The sequence below is a fragment of the Hyaena hyaena genome, unplaced genomic scaffold, assembly GCF_003009895.1.
Source record: "Hyaena hyaena isolate Hyena2069 unplaced genomic scaffold, ASM300989v1 scaffold_66, whole genome shotgun sequence".
Classification (NCBI taxonomy): Eukaryota; Metazoa; Chordata; class Mammalia; order Carnivora; family Hyaenidae; genus Hyaena; species Hyaena hyaena.
The window spans coordinates 1,849,572-1,872,420 of record NW_024080696.1 but is presented as its reverse complement, the minus strand read 5'-3'; the positions used below and the strand labels follow the sequence as shown (position 1 = coordinate 1,872,420).

Below are 22,849 nucleotides of genomic sequence, written 5' to 3'. Positions count from 1 at the left end.
ATGGCATACTACTGTAAGAGAGATATAGAGAAGTAGTGCAGAAGGAAATTAAACAATCTGTATCAAGATGTTTACAATTATGCTTTCTACAACAGGTAAAAACTAGAAACAGTTCAACCAAATAAAATAATGGAGTATGAGATACCCATTAACAACGATGAACACATGGGCAGTAAATATAAAGGTTTAAGTAAAATATTAATTTAAAAAATAAAATGCAACAATTTATTTTATATAAATGCAACAATATATTTATTCTATGGCTGGTGTTTTGCAGAAGTGAAAAAGTTAGCTCTGTTCTATAAAAATAACTAAATGACACAGTGTCATTCATTGTTACAATTAAAATGTTCTGTGAAGTGAGTTTTCACAATTTTATTTTTCTAAAGAGAGCAAATTATGCAGAATGAAATGGAAGTATGGTAAAAGAGTTCTCAAATGAGAGGCTCAAAGCTAAGAGAGGGCAAAAAGTTAAACATTAAAAGGATAAAGATATTTTAAAATCCGTTTAAAAAGCAATTTTACCTTACTTAAATGCTTTTAGTATTATGAAAAGTATCACCAATGGAAAAGATTGATACACTGAGACTTCTAAATTTCACATACTAATGCTGTAGCATTTCATCTTTTTCATTTCTAATCTTCAGCAGATTTTTTTAAAATTACTTCCTTTTGGGATTCTGAGGGTAAATCGTATACGAAGATCTCTTCAATGGTTTTATTCTACTAGAGAAAGACAGGTCTAATGGCACTCACCATTATATAAAGAGCCCCCTTCAGCATATTCCATCACAAGACACACCTAAAAGAAACATGTCAGAATAATTAACTGCAGTGGTGTGGCATCTTAGGTGACTCAGGAAAGGTGGTTCAGTTTAATCTTTAATTTTATAAATGCATTAAAAATTATTCTTTTGGTCTCTAATATGATTTGTATTAAAGGAAAGAAAAGGGGACCTAAGACTTTGTCTTATATACAAGGGACCACTGTCTAAGAGTGGAGATGATGTAAACACATAATCACAAGATCTCTGAGAACTTTCTCCAGTGCCAAGTAGATGCTGTCACAGGATGTTATAAACCTCATAAGAGGATGAGGTTACTGCATGAGACCACCTAACATAACTCCTCCAATATACTGTGTTGTTAAAAGACTAGAAACAAATACATGAAGTGCAATTTTCTTGAAATAATCTAACAGATCAAAATAGCTTCATGAACTACATCCCTGTAAACATTTACCATGTCAGTGCTTATAGATGGGTGACAATGAAAAAATGACAAACTTACTGGATTCAAGCAGGCTCCATATAGCTTTACGATATTAGGATGATTCACACGGGATAACTGTCGAAGCTGTAACAAATTAAGGTTTCTTTTAAAAGGTGCTAACTTAAGAGAAACTGATTTTACAGCATCATTATAATTTCACGATTGTACAAAATATTAATCATTCAACAATCATTATTCACTATGTAAGCAGGCACTGTGGTCATAAATGCCTGCCCAGGATGGCAAAGATTTCCTGCCCTAGAGCTCTCACACTTTAGTTGAGAGATGAACATATAAACAGATAATTAAGGTAACGTGCAAAGTGCTGTAACAGGAGTTATGAACAAGTCACGGTAAGTACAAATAAGAATAAGCTTTGCCAAGAAATGTTAGGACACCATCCCAGACATAGCACTGAGCTGAGTTATTGAAGCCGTAAGAAGCCATGTCACTGTCATCATCTTTATAACTATGGCTGAATAGTCTATCTACTCTGTGTTGGGCCCTGAGGGAGGTACTTTATAGATACCATATAATTCTCACAACTCTGCATGGTAGGTATTGTCATTTCTACCTTAAAAGAAGGGGGACCTTTAAGATAGAGCTCAGAGAAGGTTAAGTGAGCTGCTAAATATCCTTCAGCTAGGAAGTGGTATAGCCAGGGTTTGAACTTTGGTTTATCTGACTTAAAATCTGCACTCTTGTGCTATGCATACTGTCTTACTGCCTTCTTCTACTTCCTGAATTAATTCCCTCCTCTGCATTCCCACTACCATTGCCTTAGTAACATGAACTGCTGCAGTAATTGCTATGTGTTCTTCTAGCGGTTCTCCCTACTTCTAGCTTTACTCCTCCCCAATCCAATGAATCACACTGAAGTCAGTGAGAGGCTTGGCTATACTGTTTCTCTGGCTCTACATCTCAAACATCTGCTTATGTGTCCCTCAAAACTGCATCTTACTTTCATTCTTCTCTTCTCTTTTCTGTCTTTTCCCTCCTCTTCCTCTTCTTATTATTTACATTATACTGCTGGCTCATATGAAGTCCAATAAGACAAATCTTTTCGCTGTATGCTACTAGAAAGCTGTATTTTTCTACAGTCAACATTTGTGTATTTTCAGTCCTAACACAAGAATTAATTTCACTATTTATTACATTCATTTATTATAAATACATATTTATTATATTTCATCTTCTTAAGGTTCAGCACTGAGCTTCAGATAGCAGATTATGTAAGCATTTATTCCAGCTCCCTCCTCAAATCCCACTTAGACATTAAAGGCATTTTTTCAAAATACTCAGAAGCATAAAGAGAATATGAAATGAGAAGACAACACACATTTTTGAAGTTGGAAAGCATATAATCAGCAGTAATGGGCATAGCAGATCTAAAAAAAAAAAAAAGAAGAAGAAAGAAAAGATAAAAAATGAGAAGCTGTGAGATTTATCTCATAAAATGTCCAAAGGGTTGGGAGTGGTGGTAGTACCAGGTCCCTATGCAAATAAGGTTATAAAGAGACTGGTTGAAAAGGACAGTATAACAGAGAGACTGGTTGAAAGGTAGACCAAAGATTCCCTCCCTTCCTGACTTCAAAGAGCTTAGTGACTGCCTCTTTATCATTCCAAAGATTAGAGGTTGTTTCTTTGATATAACAAAGAGTCTCTGGATTGGGGGATACCAAACCAAAGTTAGGAATGAGCTCAAAGTAGTTGCCTCTGAGAAGCAAAAAACCTGATGGGAGGGGGTAAAGGGGCTAAAAAATTTTAAAATAAGAATATGTGGAGGACTATTTGAATTACATGTATATATAATCTTGATTAAAAAAATTTTTTATCCAAACTATTGTAATCTTTGAGTCTTGATTCTTGGTGTTTAACACATATGCTTTTACCCAATTTTGTGAAAGTGCCAATGCACTTTTAGACCTTATCCAAACCATAAACAAAAATCATGAGTAAGGCAAGGCTGAAGCCAGACTCTTGGAGCATACTACTAGAGATCATGTTTTCTTCATGATGACCCCAACTATCAGCATTTGCCAACTCATTCAATTTACAAAAATCCACTTCATCATATCCCAACTAGATTCTCATTCTCCATGTTATACGTTTAAAAATATCATAAAGTATATTTTGAAATTATAATACAATCACAAACATAAATTTAGAAAGGTTTGTAAGATAAAGACCATTTATTCATTGGCCAATAAGGTTAAAAAGTGGTAAAACCACGGATTTTTTTTTTTAAGTTTATTTTTGAGAGAGAGAGAGAGAGAGAGAGAGAGAGAGAGAGAGGCAGAAGAGAGCTGTGCACAAGAGCTGGAGAGGGTCAGACAGAGAAAGAATCCAAGCAGGCTCTGCGAGAACAGCTCAAAGCCTGACGTAGGGCTCTAACCCACAAACCATGAGATCATGACCTGGGCAGAAATCAGACCCTTCACCAATTGAGCCACCCCTGATTTAATGAACTATTATAATCTAATATACAAAACAGTACAAAATTAATAAAGAATAAATCTGACAAGAGCATAATCTCAATTACTGAATTCTCCTTCATCATCAAATCTGTAAGAGAATAGTGTAGATTTTCATGCTAAATGTGAAATAATCAAATTTGAAATCATTTCCCTGTAAAATGATCTCATTTGAATTTCTAAAAATATTCAGTCAAAAATGAATGCATAAAATTTCCCTTAATTCTAGATAATGGGAGAAAATATTTCTTTTCTATTTTAAAATTTAAATTCTGTGCCCTGAAATAGATCTGAATTACACGGATGAGACTATATTTTAATACAGGGATGATTCATTTATGTAGTTAAGAGTCTTTTCCCTCAGTTTTTAATCAAAATTAAGAGTGTGAATGAAAAATATTTCTATGGCATTATCTTTGGTTCTACCAAATTGCTGAGGTTCAAGTATACACAGAAGTGACAACCGAGAAACAACTTTTTTCATAATATTAAATTCACAGAGTATCTTAGGTAAAGAATTACATAATGGAAATAACATCTCAACTTACCTCTACAATAAAAGCTTTCCTCTCAGATTCACTTTCTATTTGTTTAATAGCAACATCTTTTGCTCTCCACTTAGCTTTGCAGACTACTCCAAAGGCTCCTCTTCCAACAACCTGAGTTAAAACGAAAGCAACAAAACATACAAAAACACCCATGAGAATCAGAAATAAATAGATCCAGCCCAACATATAACATTGAAACTGAGTTGAAAGATTTATTAAAGATTTTAGAAATCATCACTCTCTGGATTTTCTACTGAGCATGTATGAAGTTTCATGAAGTGAGAAAATAATGAACTTGTCTCTATCTTTTGAAAGTTTATGGTGTAGACAGCTCTTCATTGTCAAGTAAAACCAAAACAATAAAAAAGACTCCTGGAACAAGAAAAAAAACAAAGAAAAAGAAAACAGACAAGATGAATGAGAAGAGAGAAGATGGTTTTGGAAAAGAAAAATAAAAAGCAGGACATATAATCAGTTTTAAGCTATCATATTTATGAAATTAAAAATAGCTTTTGAATAATTCAGAAGGGGTATGAAACAGAGGGAAAGGGATAAAAATACAGATGATAAAAGACTGGCCACTGTGAAGGTAGACAAAACATAGTATTACCTACACACTTATCAAGAGAAAGAAATGAACTGCTAATTGATAAATGCTACAACATGGATGAACCTCAAAATTACTGTGCTAAATGAAAGAAGCTAAACACAAGAGACCACATGCGATGATTCCACTATATAAAATGTTCAGAAAAAGTAAATCCATAGAGATAGAAAGTGGATCAGTGGTTGCCTAGAACTGAAAGTAAAAATTGGGATTAACTGTAAATTGGTAGGAGGAATATTGCCAAGGGTGAAAATGTTTGAAAACTGATTGATGATGATGGTGACATAACTTGGCAGATTTGTATAAATGACTGAATACTTCAAATGGGTGAATTGTATAATATGTAAAATATCTCATTAAAGTTTTTTTTTAAGTTATAAAAATTGGCCACGAATTTTATTATTGTTGATAGCTAACTGATAGGTATCACATGGATTCATTAGTCTCTCATGCTATTCGTTTTACTTTTACAAATGTTTGAAAATTGCCATAATATAAAAACAGAAGAATAGCTTTTGAAACTTGTTAAGATTTTATCATTTTAAAGGACCTTAGTTAAGTGCCATCTACTCCAATTTTTCAGCTTTCAATGTATCTAAGTACTTTGTGTCAATGCTTTTTCTTTAAGTGAAATATCTACCTGTCTGTACATCTCTCATTTATGATCTACTTTCTATGTACTGCTTTCCTACATAACCTCATTTACACAACCATAGGAGGCAGGTACTAATGTTATTCTTATTTTATACATAAAGCACCTAGCTTTTAAGAAGTAAACTAACTTGCTCAAGATTATATTAGTAAAAATCAAGTACAGTTTGATGCCAGAGAGGTTAACACCAGAAGGTGAGGGATCCTAACACGTACACATACAACTCTATTCTATGCCAGAATAGAGGGGCAGAGAGAGAGGAGACCTAGAATCTGAAGCAGGCTCCAGGTTCTGAGCTGTCAAAACAGAGCCCTACATAGGGCTCAAACCCACGGCTCATGAGATCATGACCCAGGCCAAAGTCGGACACTTAACCATTGGAGCAACCCAGGCGCCCCAAGGAGTTTTCACTTTAGACAAACTTACAAGAACAAATCCATAAGCACAAGCTCTTCTGTAACAAAGCTGGCTATAGCTAGGGTGATCAGATAATTAGTTATATCAGAACTCTTTTTAGAGTAAGAAGCAAGTGCTAATAATAACCATGAGAACAGTAGCTGTAAATGGGGATGTATGAGCTAGCAATAGCTCAAATTCTATTTCATACATTACACAAAACAGTATGGACATTTCTCATGTTACATAATGCATAAAACCACTCAAATGGTTAACATTTATTGAATGTTTCCATTCTATTTTATTTTGTCATCTCTAAGTATTTTTTTAATTGTTTTCAATTTTAATTCCAATATAGTTAACATACGGTGTTACATTAACTTCAAGTGTACAAGTGCTCATCATGATAAGTGTATTATTTAATCCCCTTCACAAACTCACCTCTCCTCTGGTAACCATCAGTTTGCTCTCTTGCTTTTTCTTTTTTTCCCCCTTTGCTCCTTATTGGTTTTTTTTTTTTTTTAATTTTTAAAATGTTCCATATATTTTTGAGAAGAAAGCACAAGTGGGGAAGGAAGGGAGGGAGAGAGACAAAGAGAGAGGGAGAGAGACAGAGAGAGAGAGACAGAGAGAGGAAAAGAAGATTGGAAGCAGGCTCTGTGCTGATAGCAGCAAACCTGATGAGGGGCTTGAACTCACAAACTGAGTTTATGACCTGAGCTGATGTCAGATGCTTAACCAACTGAGCCACCTGGGTGCCCCCTTTGTTTCTTAAATTCCACATGAGTTAAATCATATGGTATCTGTCTTTTTCTGACAGGTTGTTGTGAATGGCAAGATTTCATCCTTTTTCATGGCTGAGTAATAGTCCACCATGTGTGCATGTGCATGTGTATGTGTATGTGTGTGTGACATCATCTTTATCCATTCATCTATCAATGGATACTTGGGCTGATTCCATATTTGATAATGCTGCAATAAACACAGGGGTTCATGTATCCCTTTTTGGGGTAAATACCCAGTATAGTGCAATTACTGGCTCACAGAGCAGTTCTATTTTTAACTTTTTAAGGAGCTTCCATACTATTTTTTACAGTGGCTATACCAGTTTGCATTCCTATCAATAGTGCACTAGGGTTCCTTTTTTTCCGCATCCTTGCCAACACTTGTATCTTGGTTTTCTTTCTTTCTCTTTTTTTATTTCTGAGAGAGAGAGAGAGAGAGAGAGAGAGAGCACGAGCGCAAGCGAGCGAGCAGGGGAGGATCAGAGAGAGAGGGAGACACAGAATCTGAAACAGGCTTGAGGCTCTGAGCTTGCTGTCAGCAGAGCCTGACATGGGGCTCGAACCCACAAACCGAGATCATAACCTGAGCCGAAGTTGGATGCTTAACCGACTGAGCCACCCAGGCACCCCTGTATCTTGTTTTCTGAGTTTAGCTATTCTGACAGGTGTGAGGTGATATGTCATTATAGTTTTGACATGCATTTTCCTGATGATGAGTGATACAGAGCATATTTTGGTGTGTCTGTTGGCCATCTGCATGTCTTCTTTGGAAAAATGTCTGTGCATGTCTTTAGCCCATTTTTTAATTGGGTTCTTTGTTTTTTGGGTGTTGAGTTGTATCTCTCATAAGAGAAAGAAACCAGCCATTTGCACTAATCATCAGTTATTTTAACATGAATGGGTACTGGCTAAACCTGGCATCATCAGAGTAATGGGACTGGGCTCTAAAATCCAATAGAATCAAGGTTCTACCTATTAGCTATTAATGCTGAGTACGTTAACATCTCTGAGCTTCTGTTTTCTCAATAGTAATGGGGAGATGTTTACAATTTCCTCAGTAATATCTACCTGGTTCATAATTAAGCCAAAGCCATGCAGTTTCTTATATCCTATAAAATAGTAAGTGCTTAGAGTTGGGCTACTCATTTCTCTCACAATTAACCATGATGAATAGCAAAGAGGTCCTAAAACAGATTTCAACTTTATAACAACATTAGACTAAGAAGATATGAATGGAGACCAGATTACCTATTGATATGATAATGAAATAATGATTATGAATTCAAAACATGCTACAATCATGTATTTACAAAGCAAATGGTACTTAGTAGGTGTCTTCCTGTTTCATTTTCCTATTCTAAGGAAAGTCCACATAGGGATTCCAAACATTCTATTTGTAAATCATGCACTCGTCACAAAAACTGTTAGGTGTTATATGACTAGTTGTGATGCACAAGTGCCATCTAGTGCTGAGATGATGGCTGACTGAGTTTTCAACTTAAAATCATGGAAACAAAATGTATACAAATGAGGACATGATAAACCTTCTTCTGTTTACTTAAGAAAGCGCAATATTTTTAAACACTCTGAAATATAAAACAGGCACATTTATGTAAGAGAGCCAATGGCTTTAAGAAGCCTCCACTCATGTTAAGGCCTTAAGATATTTCATATGTATGGTGAAACAACAGATATATGATGATAGTAAAGAAAGTACAAGATACCCAAGGTTGTACACATAAAGTGAAAATGCAAGATAAAAAAAAACAAAAAACTGAATTCAAAGGAGTGAGGTTAGAAGCACAGGGTGTTATATATAGGGGATAAATCACTGGATTCTACTCCTGAAATCATTACTGTACTATATGCTAACTTAGATGTAAATTAAAAAATAAATAAGTACATAAAAAAAAAAAGAAGCAGAGTCAATTCTTAAAGAATTAAACTTCTGTGTTCCTAATGATTCTCAACACTAATTCCAATGAATGAAAGGGTTTTTTCCCCAAACCACCAAAGCAATTCTCAGATACCAGGTGGACGTCCTACAATTCAGTTAAACTCTGACACTAGCTACCTGGACACAGTATCAGATCTTGCAGGTTAAAGGCTCAGGTCTATAAGATGTTCCTCCTTCCACCACTTCAGATGCCAGTCAGAAGCCCAGCATGTCACTTTTACAGATTGGAGGTTCCACTGACTCCCTCCTTGGGTTCAATTAATTTGCTAGAGTGGCTCACAAAACTCAAACATTCTTCTTACTAGATTGCCAGTTTATAAGAAAAGGCTATAACCTAGGAACTTCCAGATAGAAGAGAATCAGAGGGCAAGATATGCAGAAAGGGTGCAGAGCTTCCAGGACCTCTCCAGGCAAGTCATACTCCTGAACTTCCATGTGTTCACCAACCGGGAAGTTCTCCAAGCCCTGGCCTTTTGGGGTTTTATGGAGGCTTCACAGACAGGTATGACTGACTACATCTTTGGTCAATGGCCAGTGATCTGACCTCCAGCCTCTCTCTTTTCTACTTTCTCCTCTATGGAGGTCAGGGGATGGGACTGAAAGTTCCATCCCTCTAATCACAAAGTAGGGTTCTCCTAGTAACTAGCCTCCATCCTGTAGTAGGGTTAAAAAGTAACCTCAACATAACAACAGATAGAAAGAGAGAGAGAGAGTCATTTTTTTTTTTTTTTTACAAATAGTTTATTGTCAAATTAGTTTCTACATAACACTCAGTGCTCATCCCCAAAGTGCCCTCCTCCATGCCCATCCCCCCCTCCCCCCCACATCCATCAGTCCTCAGTTTTTGTCAGCATTCAAGAGTCTCTCATGGTTTGCCTGAGAGAGAGTCATTTTTATTTCTTTTTTCCATTAGGAAATTGTGAAAGTTTTGGGAGCTATGAGTGATAAACTGTGGACAAAGACCAAATATATAGGAGTAATACATGTTTGGTCATTCATTTTTTATAATTGTATTTTTTAAAATGTTTGTTTATTTTTGAGAGAGAGAGAGAGAGAGAGAGACAAAGTATGAGTTGGGGAGGGGCAGAGAGAGGGGGAGACACAGAATCTGTAGTAGGGCCAGGCTCTGAGCTGTCAGCACAGAGCCCGACGTGGGGCTTGAACTCACAAGCCATGAGATCATATGAGCTGAAGTCGGATGTTTAACCGACAGAGCCACACAGGTGTCCGTATGTTTGGTCATTCAGATGGCCAAATGTATATTCCTTATAAATCATCACACTGAAGTATCAAAAAACAAACAAACAAACAAACAAAAACGACTTCCCATTTTTTCAAATGGCATAAATATAGAGATATTAAGAGTAACAAAAAAATAATAAAGAACTGACTTTTGCCTTCCTGGGATAAAAGTGAGGTAGAGAAAAAATTCAAGACAACACAGCAGTACTTAAATAAAATTTTAAATACTTACTAAAGTGAGCCAAAGGTAAGTCTATAATGGTGGCTAAAGAAACACCTCATCCCCTTCAAGGATAGGCTTAGGGATTCAGGATAGGCTTAGGCACTTGAGGGCAGAAAGGACTTATCCCTCCAACTTCTCAAAGAGATCCTTAAGAGAGGGTAGCCTCACACAGCTTAGTCAACCTGGGAAGCTACAGATGATTAAGAATGCAAGGGGAGAGGCACCTAGGTGGCTTAGTTGACTAAGCATCCCACTCTTGATTTTGGTTCAGGTCATGATCTCACAGTCTGTGGGATCAAGCCCTGAATCAGGCTCCATGTGATATCACAGAGACTGCTTGGGAGTCTCTCTCTCCCATCAGAATATGGAAATGATACAAAAAACTCTTGCCAAGAGAAAAGGGAGACAACTGAAATTAGAGTCTCTTGGACTATAGGAAGGAGGCTGTTGTAGGGCAGAATGTTGGAACCTACATCTCGGGCTGTGGGATGGTAGACAGCTCAAATACAGGGAGATAAATGCAGAGATCAGCTGTTTTGGAGAATCAATGAAAGTCAAAGGGGAAGGCCTGGTCAGTACACAAGGGAGAAATGGGTAAGCTCTTCTTTCAAAGATGTGAAGGTAAGGCTCATGCCAAGAAAATAATGAACTTCATTTGTTTGTTCCTTAAATCAGTAGTTTTTGAATGTCTACTATATTCAGCTACCATTTAGGTTACCAGAGATATAGCAATAAATAAGACAAAGGTTCTGACCTATATGGAATGTGTTTTCAATTAAGGGATGGGGAAGACAGTCAATATGCAAAAAGATGAATAAGAAGAATATCAGATTGCAAAAATGAAATGCTAAAGGGGCGCCTGGGTGGCTTAGTCGGTTAAGCGTCCGACTTTCGCTTAGGTCATGATCTCGCAGTTCGTGGGTTCAAGCCCCGCGTCAGGCTCTGTGCTGACTGCCAGCTCAGAGCCTGGAGCCTGTTTCAGAGTCTGTGACTCCCTTTCTCTCTGACCCTCCTCTGCTCACGCTGTCTCTCTCTCTCTCTCCTAGAAATAAATAAAAACATTAAAAAAAAAAATGAAATGCTATGTAGAAAACAAAAAAGGAGATGACAGGACAGAGACTGGTGGAAACTTTGGGATGGATAGTATGGGAAGGCCTTCTGAGGAGGTTACTAACTTGATTATTTGAATGATACAAGAACCCAACCAAAGAAGAAACAAGTGATGTGAAGGCCCTAGGGGAAAACAAACTCTCATTCTCTATTCAACAATATTTGAACCCCTGCTGTAATTAGGTGCTACCCTAGACACTCAAGATACAGAAGTGAACAAAATAAACCATAATTTTTGTTTCTATTGTTTATATTCTTGTGGAAAGAGACAAAGAAAAAACACGTAATATTTTAGTAAATAACTAGTGTGCTAAGAAGGAGCAAAATCTTGTGTATGTGTGTATAGACACATGTATGCACTACTCTCCACCCCAATTTTAAACAGAGTAGTCCTATAAAGCCACACTGAGAAAGGTGACATTTTAGTGATGACCTAGAGAAATACTTGGAGTGTCTGGCGTGGGCGGTGCATCGCAGGAGAAGAGTGATGCAACATAAGGCTGGAGAGATAGGCAGAGTCTAGATCCTGAATGACTCTGTGCATCACGAAAAGGAGTTTGGATTTCAGTCTAAGTGCAGTGGGAAGCAACAGGAAAAATTTAAGAAGGAAAGATGTCATATGATTTTACATTAAAAAAATAATTCTAGCTCTTATGTGAAAAATGGATTTTAGGGAAGCTAGACTATATACAGAGACCAGACAGAAGGCTATTATGGCAGCCCAAGCAAGAAAGAGTAAGGCTGATGGCAGTGCAGAAAAATGGGCCTATCTGGGATATGTTTTATTGGTAGGGTCAGAAGAGCTTGCTGATGGTCTACATGTAGGCAGGATGGGAGGAGGGGAAGAGATGAATCAAGGATAATGTCTAGATTAGACAACAGTTTAATGAAGGAAAACAAAGAACAGAGCAAGCAGATTTTTTTTAATAACAGAGTTCTGCTTTAGTCATACAAAGTTTAAGATGCCTATTAGATATCCAAGGGGAGATATCAAGAAAGAAAATAGAAACATGAGTCAAGGAGAAGTCAGGCAGGCAAATCATCAGCATTTAGTTGATTATTTCTTGTCAACCAACTGGATGAGAGATTACCAAAAAATATTACAGGGCCCCAGAACTTAGCTCTGAATTCCTATATCTAGAACAGAAACAGAGAAGAAAGAACCAGCAAAAACTGGAAATGTAGCAGGCAAACCAGAAGAGTATCTCAAGAAGCCAAGGGAAAACTTCCAAGAAGAAAGAAAATGCAAAAACAGCAAAAGCATTGATCCAATGGCTCTGAAAATGTGGTCTCTGGATCAAAAGCATCAGCATCACCTGGAAATTTGTGAAAAATATAAATCCCCAGGTTCCAACCCAGAAGTATTAAGTCTGAGGGCAGGGCCCAGCAATCTGTGTTTTAACAAACTCTCCAGATGATTCTGGTTTGAGAATGACAACATTACGTTATATTAAAAACATAATTAACAATGAAACAAGGTACTTTGGTGGAAGCCATCACACAGACCCCCTCACCTGCTGTGGATATTATTTATCGGAGTTCTCCAGAGCAATTAGGATGCCATCCTGGGCATCAAGAAAGAAAAAGGGGATTCTTGTGAGCAACCCAATGTTTTTCTTGAAAGATTGTAGATTATTAGAAACTAGGGACATAAAGAGCAAAGAAACACATTGGCAACTGAGGTAAACAATGAAAAACCTCATATTCAAACTAAAAACAAGGAAAGTAAGTCACTTTTTATTTACTACCAAATTTCTAATTCAAGTTAAATCAAATATGCCTTTTGGATTGCATTCATATCTGAATAACAGTATTTTCTTTGACACCTTATCATTAACAATTATTTTGAATTAACTGCTTTCCCCAAAGATCAATTTTCACCAAGAGTGTAAAAAAGTGCACACATCCAAACTGTAAGTATCACCCCATCATTTGCTTCCATACAAAACAGTGAACCTAGAAATAAGTATTAGATAATTTTCACAATCCCTCATCTGTAAAAATAGAAGAACAGAGGTATGCAAAGATGACTTTGGTTTTAAAAGAGAAGTCAATCTAGAAATATTTCCTTCTAAATTTATGAATGTTTTCTAAATTAAAATGGTCTTAGATTAATTCTCTTATGATGTGCATCTTTCTCCCTGTGGTGTAGTGGTTTGGGGTCCATAACTTTAATCTCAGATATTAAAGAATATTTAAATGTAATTTTTAAATAAAAATTAAACAAAAAAATGATAGTGTGTAAAATATTTCCATATAAATAGTATTAAAAAACACAAGTATCAAAACCAGAATTCACTTTGTGTGTGTGTTTAAAGAAAGCAACTCCTTTAAGAAACTAATTTCTTTAGTATGGGAGACTATCCTTAATCCAAGTCATGTTATTAAAAACAAACAAACAACAAACAAAAAACCCACCTAAACTACACTAAGTGGAAAAGGATGCCCTTGTATTCTTAATTTACTATGAAATAATTCTTCTTAATTGTCCCCAATTCATGTTATTTTTAGTTCAGTGACTATAGTTGTCACTTTGGTTTGGCCCTGCTCTGTGGACTATGTGAATGGACCCAGGCTATGATGCCACTGCTCTGGCTAGAAATTTGGAACATGACAGAACAAGCATAGATCATATATTTATTCGTTAGAACTTAGAGCCTCCAACTATTTCAGAACTTAGAACTTCAATATCTATTAATAAACTGTGGCAGAGTAGAACTGCCATCTGCTGACAAGACTAGATAACATAAAAGTAAAGCTTTGATTATTCAACCTACTTTTGAATTTTCATGTAGTCTTTTAAAATCTGCCATAGACATCTGACCCAGTTAGCAGGCCTTTCTTTCAAATACGTGCCCATGTCATCATTTAAGCTACACAGGCATGATATGAAAGTTACCATGTGGCTATCTCTTCATTGTGGTAACAATTCAAGATTTCTAATGAAATCAATGATCATTAAGTTTCACATGGAAGAATTTATTAATATTTTTGGATATCCCACAATTAAGTACTGATTATAACTAATCTACAGACTCCATTTATGCAGACATTATAAATAAGGTTTTTCTCCAATATCAGTTGCCCACGTATATCTAAAACTACAAAATATCACTGCCAAAGTTCTTTCTAGATTCCCCTTTAAAACAAAACCTTTGGGTATCTATAATAAAGCTTAAGAAAATATAAATACTGCAGTGATTATAAGTACCTTGCTTATATTATTACACTTGAGATCAACACTGTGGATCTCTTTTTTAAAAAGTAGTCACGCCAAAATAGGGTCTTCATTACATTTTAGTAAAAAAGCCCATCAATACATGGTTTACTTACAGCACCTGACCCTTTACAGCATTTTTTTACCCCTGCTAAACAAATGTATTTGCTAGGTATAATAGTAACGGGATCAACATTTGGAGAGAGAATCAGATTCAATTTCTAGTGTAAATGCTGCCTTAGCTAAATCACAAACTTACTGCAACCTCTGGTTTTATCACATGCAATGTAAAAGAACTAGATGAAGACTAAATCCTCATGATTATGCTGTGTTAACTTCATTTACTCATTCAACAAATATTTATAGAAAAACAAGGTGCTAGACATTGGTGTTACAAGTGTGAAAAAGGCACCTTACATTGTGCTGCGGGATACACAATTTTGCTTACTGGTAAGTGCCACAAAGGATAATTGAAGTGACAAAATCTAAGTCACTCAGGGGAAATTTCCCTATGGAATAAACATGTGAGGTGGGACTTGAATGGTGAGAAGAGCCAGCCATGTGAAGTTCTTGGGGGAAGAGAATTCTAGGCAGTGGAACTGTAAAGACAATTCACCTTTGTGCCTTTCCCAATCTATGATGCTAACTTTATTCAAAATATACTTTCAAATTATTTTCCATTCAACAATGTTCTGTGATTAACCCTATAGCTTCAGTGCTCAGTTTACATTATATAGTTTTAAATTAGTGGTTCTGAAAATGTAATTATTAATTGTTGTTTATTCTAGTTTCACAATAATAAAAAATTTCAAGGAGAGAATCCTAGAATTCTTCTATTCATCTTTCACAGTACCTTAGTAATATTGTGCACAGAAGAGAATGCTCATTAAAGGCACAGGACCAACTACTGCAAAGGAAATCAGTACTTTGTTTCTTCATTCTCAGAAGAAGGTTTGGTCAGAGTGCTTCAGAAAGAACTAAAGTAACACCGTAAATCTAGCAGAAAAAGTAAGTGATTCATGAGTAAGAAATCTCAAATTCAATTCCCAGCTCTACCATTTACTTAGACATGAGGCTTCTAGTAAATCAATCTCTGTGACCATTTGTTAACATCTGTAAAATGGGGATATTTGTCCTGTCTAACCAGGATTAGTTGGTTACCAACTACATTCCACAAGAGATCATTTGAAGCTTACTGTGGAAACAGAGCATTAATACTGGAATAAATGTATTTTCATATTAGAACTAGAAGAGACCTTAAATGACTATGTTCAGTCCTTCAATTCATATGAGAATCAGACCCAGAAAAATGAGGTTACTTGCTCCAAGTTACTGAAATATATTATGGTAGAATGAATATAGCATCCAGTTTTTAAATACCCAGTCCAGTACACTTTTTAGCAAACCACACTGTTTCTTACCACTTCTTTCAACCTATCCTCAATGTACATGGTTCACAATTTATTCTAACATTTTCTACACTCAGACCCAGAATGGTAAAAACTAGGTGACTTTAAAAAAAAATGTATCTACATAGGTTTCTGAGGCTGAGGTCTCACATAATTTGCTACTGAACTGAATTTAGGAAGTGTCACACTAACTAGGAATGTAAGGATTAGAATCAGCTGATGCCTTAAAGATATAAACCTACTAAATGATTACATATTTGGCCTGTGGTTGCAGCAGTTTTCTTACATAGTTTCTAACTGAATCAATATAATGCTGCTTCAGTTACGTTGTTACTTGGAAAATACAGAACATGATTTTATTTATAGGCAATATATTTGTACTATATAAAATACTAAAAGCAATATAAAATACTTTTTGCTTCTCGTTATCTTTCTTCTCTTATTTATGATTTTAACCAAAAGTAAAATCTAAGTTAAGAAATAGTTACTGAATGCCTATAGTGCACTCTGGATTATGTAACACTGTTTTAATGTGCGCAAATGAATATAATGGTAATTATGTAATAGTTTCAACATTAGAATGGTCACAATTCAATCTTTAAAGTAAAAATAAACTGGGTAGTAAAAAATGAAAACTCAACTAGAGAACCTGCTAATATTAGAAATTTTCATCAGAAAACAAAAATTTACTCCTCAGGAGTGTCCTAAATATACTTTAAAAAGGTTGAAACAATATCCAAACTGAAAAAAGAAGGTTTAGAAACATAAAAGCCTAATCAGAAGTTAAATGGCTTTCCGGGAATAGCAGTAAAATTATGAATGTCTCCTCAGTAACTTCCATTCTTCCAAGAAGAATGTACAATGCTTTAGAAAGTAGTTGAGAAAATGAAGGTTGTAAGAATAAATGATGTAAGTCTGTGAAAGCATTTGGTAGACCATGAAGTACAAGTTATTATTACATAACAATTTGTAGTCTACAAGCATAACAGTTTGCCACAGAGTAGACGTAAATGCTTATTTAAAAACTGCAATTCTTTTATCCTGACTCACTGAATTTTTATTCTTAAAAAAGAACGTTAGCCATGAAAGCTGGATCAACTATCCACTTCTGAAAAAGGAATTTACCATAGCCTCAATAGAAAGCACACACCCACCCACACACAAATAAATTCCCCTCTCTTTTCAAAATATGGGTCCTTCTTCTTTTAGCATGTGACCTTAAAGCAGGTTACTGTTCTCTGGAATTCAGTTGCCTAGTCATTAGTGTCAGGTACTTTGTTGGGTATTTTGATTATATTGTCTAATAGGATGTTATATAGGTAAAATTAAATAGAAATTATTATCCTTGTTTTATAGTTAAGGAAACTATAAAGCTTAAAGGGGCTAGGAAGTTTGCTCCAAATCACATGGCTAGTAAGCGATATACCTGATATACTGAACCTCCTTCTAACTCCGAGGCCTTGTTTATGCTACCTTGTAAAATGACATACCTTACAGAATAGAAAGACATGCTTACGGAATCCATTATTCTTCCAAAACATGCACAGATAAAAATTTATTTGTTAAATGGGAATTACCTGACTACTTTAGCTTGGATTTTTAAAGTAGAGATAATTCACTGAAAGTCTGTAACAGGACACAGTGTTCTTTGTGGCATATGTAATGCGAAATACTTAATAAATTTTAAAAACGAATAAATGGTAACTGATAGTATTTTCTTTTTAATGCTGATTTTTGAGAGCGAGTGAGAGTGAGCACAGGGGAGGGTGAGAGAAAGGAGAGGGAGAATCTAGAAGAAGGCTTCACACTGTCAGAGCAGAACCCAGACAGGGATTGAACTCAGGAACCATGATATAATGTCCTGAGCAGAAGTTGGAAGCTTAATCCACTGCTTAACCGACTAAGCCACCCAGGTGACCCATGATAAGTATTACTTTCAACCAAAGTTTCAACACTTTCTAAAGTGTCTTTAAAATATAGTTTTTACTTTTCTAAATTTTATGATTTAACCATAATAGAACCAATCTATTATGTATATTTGAGAAGCAATATATTAAAAGCATATTACTACCTTTCTCTAAAGTACTTATTACAGAGTAAAGAATGAATTTGGGTTTTCTAACAACGATTTCTGGTTTGGTGTTGTATTGTGGTTGTCACAGCAATCATTTATTTCTCTTCGGAATATGCTACTTGAAACATCTTTTCACTGTAGTCTGCGTTACTAACCATAAAACTTAATCCAAATTCGTCCACTGAAGGCAGAATACTTAAGATTACGACTACTGCTCTATCGAATCGGCGAAACTAAGAACCATTTGGTACTTAGGGGGACACTTTATTAGACCTGACGATATTATTTATTTACCAATACGTATCAGGCACTGAGCTAGAAGTCGAACATAATACAAACTTTGGCCCTTAAAAACACCAAGTCTTAGTGAACTGAAACACTAGAACGACCATAGTCTTTGATGAATTTACTACTTACATATACAAGAACTGGTGCTCTACAACATGTCACCAGTTCATCTTGGTGTTTGAGATGACCGATTTCCAGGGATCAGGACAAACTAGAGTGCCGAAGTGAGGAAAAAAAGAAAGCTTTCCCAGAGCATTTGAAGACAGAGAGTCCCCTCTATACCTAGCCTCGGTGGAGGCTCCCGGGTAGACTCCGCGGGGCCCTTAAAATCAGAGGGGCTGGGGAGACACCTTAAGAGTCGGGGCCAGGCAAGGCAGAGACCGGCGCCTCCATGCCAGGCCTCACTTACCTCTTCCACTTCGATCTCCTTGTAGTCGATCTCTTCAAAGTTGAGGACTTGGGAGGGGGCTTCGATCATCTCACCAGCCGAAGATGAGGAAGAGGAGGAAGCGGCAGAAGCTGTAGACATGATCCTTCGCGGAGCCCGGGGGGCCCGGGGAGGCTGCCACCCGGACACTCCGGGGGAGGCCCGCGCCCACCCGCCTCCGGACCGACCTTCAGCCTGAAGCCACGGCGCTCCGTGGCGGGGACAGGGACAGCGGCCACAGCCGAATCCCGGCTCCGGCTCCGCAGCGTTTTCCGCCGCCGGGCCCCGCCCACCTAACTTCCGGTTCCGGCCTAAAATCGGAAACAGGAGGAGAACTGTGAGCTCAAGAAAGGGGAGGGAAGAATTTTGTGACTGAGACTCGGAAAGGAAGGACAAGTTGGGGGTGGGGTGGGGGAGAGGGAGGCTAGCTTGGAGCTGTAAAACAAATTTCGCGAGATCTTTATTAAGGGGGGGGGGGCCTCAGCATCGGGTATTACCGCGAGAGCTGGTGCGCTTACGTAATTAAAATGCGCAAACGGAAATGGCGCGGAGCATGACGGAGTACCAGTGCAGTTGGTCGTTCAGAGACTAGCGGGAAAGTTAAAAATTAAGGTTTAAACTCTGCTTCGTAAACTGTTGTGACCCTGCTCCCTTTTTTCTCAGAGACCGGCAGACGGATGGGGTAGAGTTGGACTGTGTTCTTGTGACGAAGCTTACTTTTCACTTTTACCTCTAAGCTAAACTGAATCATTTAAGAAGCCGTGGAAAATGTGTTTCCCTCAATGCGGTGTATGGAAGGAAGGAGTTGCTACTGTTAATTTGAGCCAGCCCCTGATGCAATAAGAGATTCTAAGGGAAAGAATACAGAGCGAGCCAGCGCATGTAACCTGAATTACACTATGTAGACTGAGTGCTCAGGATCAGATGTTAATATTAGGTAAGGTAGATATTTATAACTTGCCATAATTTGTCGTACTCATCTGAAGCTATGGATTGTGTTAATTGTATGCATCGAGTGTGGAGCACTTAGATGCTTACATTTATATTGTAATCAATAATATCCTTGCAAATTAAGTATTTTGGCTGCCATTTTAAGGTCATGGGAAAATAGGCTTAGAGAGATGAAAAAAATTTATGCACCTCAAAAGCTAGTAGAACTTAAGCCAACATAGCTCCATGATGGATAGTGTTGCCTGTGTTGTACTGTCAACCCAATTTTTAGTTTTAAACTACCTTTTGATTAAGCTTTATTTAGTCGGTTTGACCCGAAACCTAACTGGAAAAACTGGATTTAGAAATGTAGGCTTACCGACCAACGATGAAAGCCTGTAAATGTCAAGTTCTAAGACTCTTTTGTACCAGACAGAAAAGGAATAATCAGAAAAGAGAAAATGAGGGGAATGGTAATTGGAATGTCATTGGAGGAGAGCTATCCAATTAAAGACCAGCCAACCCAATAAATGACATACAAAAGTAAGTTAAACACATTTGGGATCACACAAAGGTCTTTGGATTTGGCAATTAAGTTATGGACTGAAAAACATCGGTCACTTTTTTTTTTTGTAGTTTTAGTAATAGTGATAGTTTGGTGAATAGATATGAAAGAAAAGTTTCTTCTCACTATACACTCCGGATGACATAATGTCTTGATAACACTTTTATGATAACTGCCGATCTCTCCCGATGCTCAGATATGTCCTGTATTTCCAGCTTGTTTTCTCATCTCTATTTAGGTGTAACAAACACCTGAACTTCAAGATTCCTAAAGGAAATGCAAAAGTTACCCATCGCAGATCTCTTTTTCCATGTGCATTTTCTATCTCTGTAAAGGGTATTATCATCTACTCATTTGTCCAAGTGAGAAATCAGGGCTTTATTTCTACATTTAAAATGATGCTTAGTGCACAAATAACTAAGTAGAAGCAGATTAAGTCAGTGAGATAACCATTTTCACCTGTAATTTCTCTACTTGATTTCACAAACTAGGATGGCCATCTCTTAACATCATGCTATCATTCTACAGGTCATTACTGATTTCTCTTTAACACCTTAATTCAGTGGATGCTACCAAGTAGAATTTCAAGTAACATTTGTTATATGCTCTAGATGAATGAATAGCTTTTGCCAGTTCTCCCTTTACCTGGAGTGTAGGGTCTGTTTTCTGTACCTTCAGTTTAGAATTAGAATCCTCCTGACAAGGGACTAATCATTACAGCATGGTGCTATTCTGCTTGATTCCCACCCACACCACCCTGCCCCATCCCCAACATATTGTTAGGAAAAATATCAAACATACAAAAAAAGTTGAAAGAATTCTACAGTGAATACCTATACTTAACACCAAGATTCTAATATTAACATTTTACCTTGCATTATCCTGTATTTGCCCATCTATTCATCCACCTATACACACATACTTTCATTTTTTTGTTGGATACATTTCTTTAAAAAAAAAATTTTTTTTAATGTTTATTCATTTTTGAGAGACAGAGAGCAAGTGGGGTAGGAACAGAGAAAGAGGGAGACACAGAATCTGAAGCAGGCTCCAAGCTCTGGGCTGTCAGCACAGAACCCAATGTGGGGCTCGAACTCTCTGACTGTGAGATCATGACTTAAGCTGAAGTCGTATGCTTAACCAACTGAGTCACCCAGGTGCCCCTTGTTGGATACATTTCTAAGTGGATATCCTACAGTGATTTTGAAATCTCACTTATGCTTCTATACTTTATGCACTGATTTGGTCTTACAATATTGATACTAGTCTAAAGTCAGTTCTCTTATTTGCTTGCAGACTGCTTTTTATTTTGGGGTGGAGTTTGGTGAGGAGGTCTGCCTGGCACCTTTTCACTAGCTTCTGTTGAAGTCCTAGCACTGTTCATGTCTGGATCTAGTCATCTCCAAGGTCCAATCCTCTCTTCTCCTCTCATGTGATTTAATTATGTGAGGTGGTAAATTCCCATTTTTCATTTAAGCTGAGTCAAGTCGTATTTTTGTTACTTGTGATCAAAGATTCCTAAGTACTACAGTTTGAACCCAGAGAAATGAGGAAAGGGGCTGCCAAACCCATCTTAATTCATGTCAGTTTTTACTTTGCATTCCCATTAAATTCTTTAATTTCCATGAGTTGAGAATAGAAGGTTGAGCCTCACAATTTCATGTCAACTTCAGTTACCAGGTCTATTGTATCTACACAGATTTCCAGAGATACATACAGAGTTTTTAAATGGTCTCCTTGAAGTCCCTCCCAGTTTGATCACTCTACCAACCCACCTTCATGTAAATGTCCTAATAACAATTCTTTAACCTTCAAGCCTGTCTTCAGTTTTAACTCTTCTACACTATCTGTGGGATAAAGACTAAGAGTTTTGAAATCCATTTCCCACTATCTCTTTGCATGTTTTTTTTTTAATGTGAATTTATTTGTGTGTGTGTGTGTGTGTGTGTGTGTGAGAGAGAGAGAGAGAGAGAGAGAAGAGAATCCCAAGCAGAGAGAGAGAGAGAAGGAGAGAATCTCAAGCAGGCTCCACACTCAGCACAGAGCCTGATGTGGAGCTTCATCTCACAACTGTGAGATCATGACCTGAGCCGAAATCAGGATCAAATGAGCCACCCAGGCACCTCTTTTTGCGTGGGATTCTCATCTTACTTGGCTTATTTGGTTATGAGGCTATCTGGCACCTATATTGATGAAGGCTTACCAGAGACAGACTAAAATAGTTCCACTTTAATGTTCTGATGCATTGGCCATGTACATTAGATAAAGAGTTCCGTATTTTGTCAGTTAATATGACATTTGTTATGACTTATCAGAAACCATACAAAATGGCTTAAACAATGAAGGGAATATATTTGTTTAGTTTAGTGGAAAGTCAAGAGCTAGAACACATTTTAGGTGTCATAAACTTTGATTTATAAACTTAATGAAAGCATCAATAATTTAGTTTCCATTATTGTCTTCTGCCTTTGGTGGTATCTGCCATTGCTCTAGAACAGTGTTTCTCAACCCTTTCGTCATTATTGTTTTCTTAAGGAGCCTTTTAAGATTTTTCTCAATGCCCTCCCCCCCCCAAGTCTTAATACCACAAGTATAGTGCTTATCTGTTTATGTACTGTATGCCTATTTTATGCTTTCAACATAGAAAGTAAGATTTTTTTTCATCTCCTTAAT

The 22,849-nt window shown here is 36.8% G+C and overlaps 1 protein-coding gene across 2 annotated transcripts in view; it reads right to left on the bottom strand.

Annotated features, from left to right (window-relative positions):
* The window catches only part of MAP3K7 (mitogen-activated protein kinase kinase kinase 7), a 75,168-nt gene extending 56,213 nt beyond the window's left edge, over window positions 1–18,955 (bottom strand). For both annotated transcript variants that reach the window (XM_039232174.1, XM_039232175.1), the window contains exons 1-4: window positions 18,664–18,955; window positions 4,295–4,405; window positions 1,291–1,356; window positions 757–802 (exon numbers count right to left, since the gene is read on the bottom strand). In XM_039232174.1, coding sequence (XP_039088105.1) covers window positions 757–802; window positions 1,291–1,356; window positions 4,295–4,405; window positions 18,664–18,783 — 343 coding nt within the window. In that variant the 5' untranslated portion in view covers window positions 18,784–18,955. The remainder of the gene's footprint in view (window positions 1–756; window positions 803–1,290; window positions 1,357–4,294; window positions 4,406–18,663) is intronic.
* Between the last annotated feature and the right edge of the window lie 3,894 nt (window positions 18,956–22,849).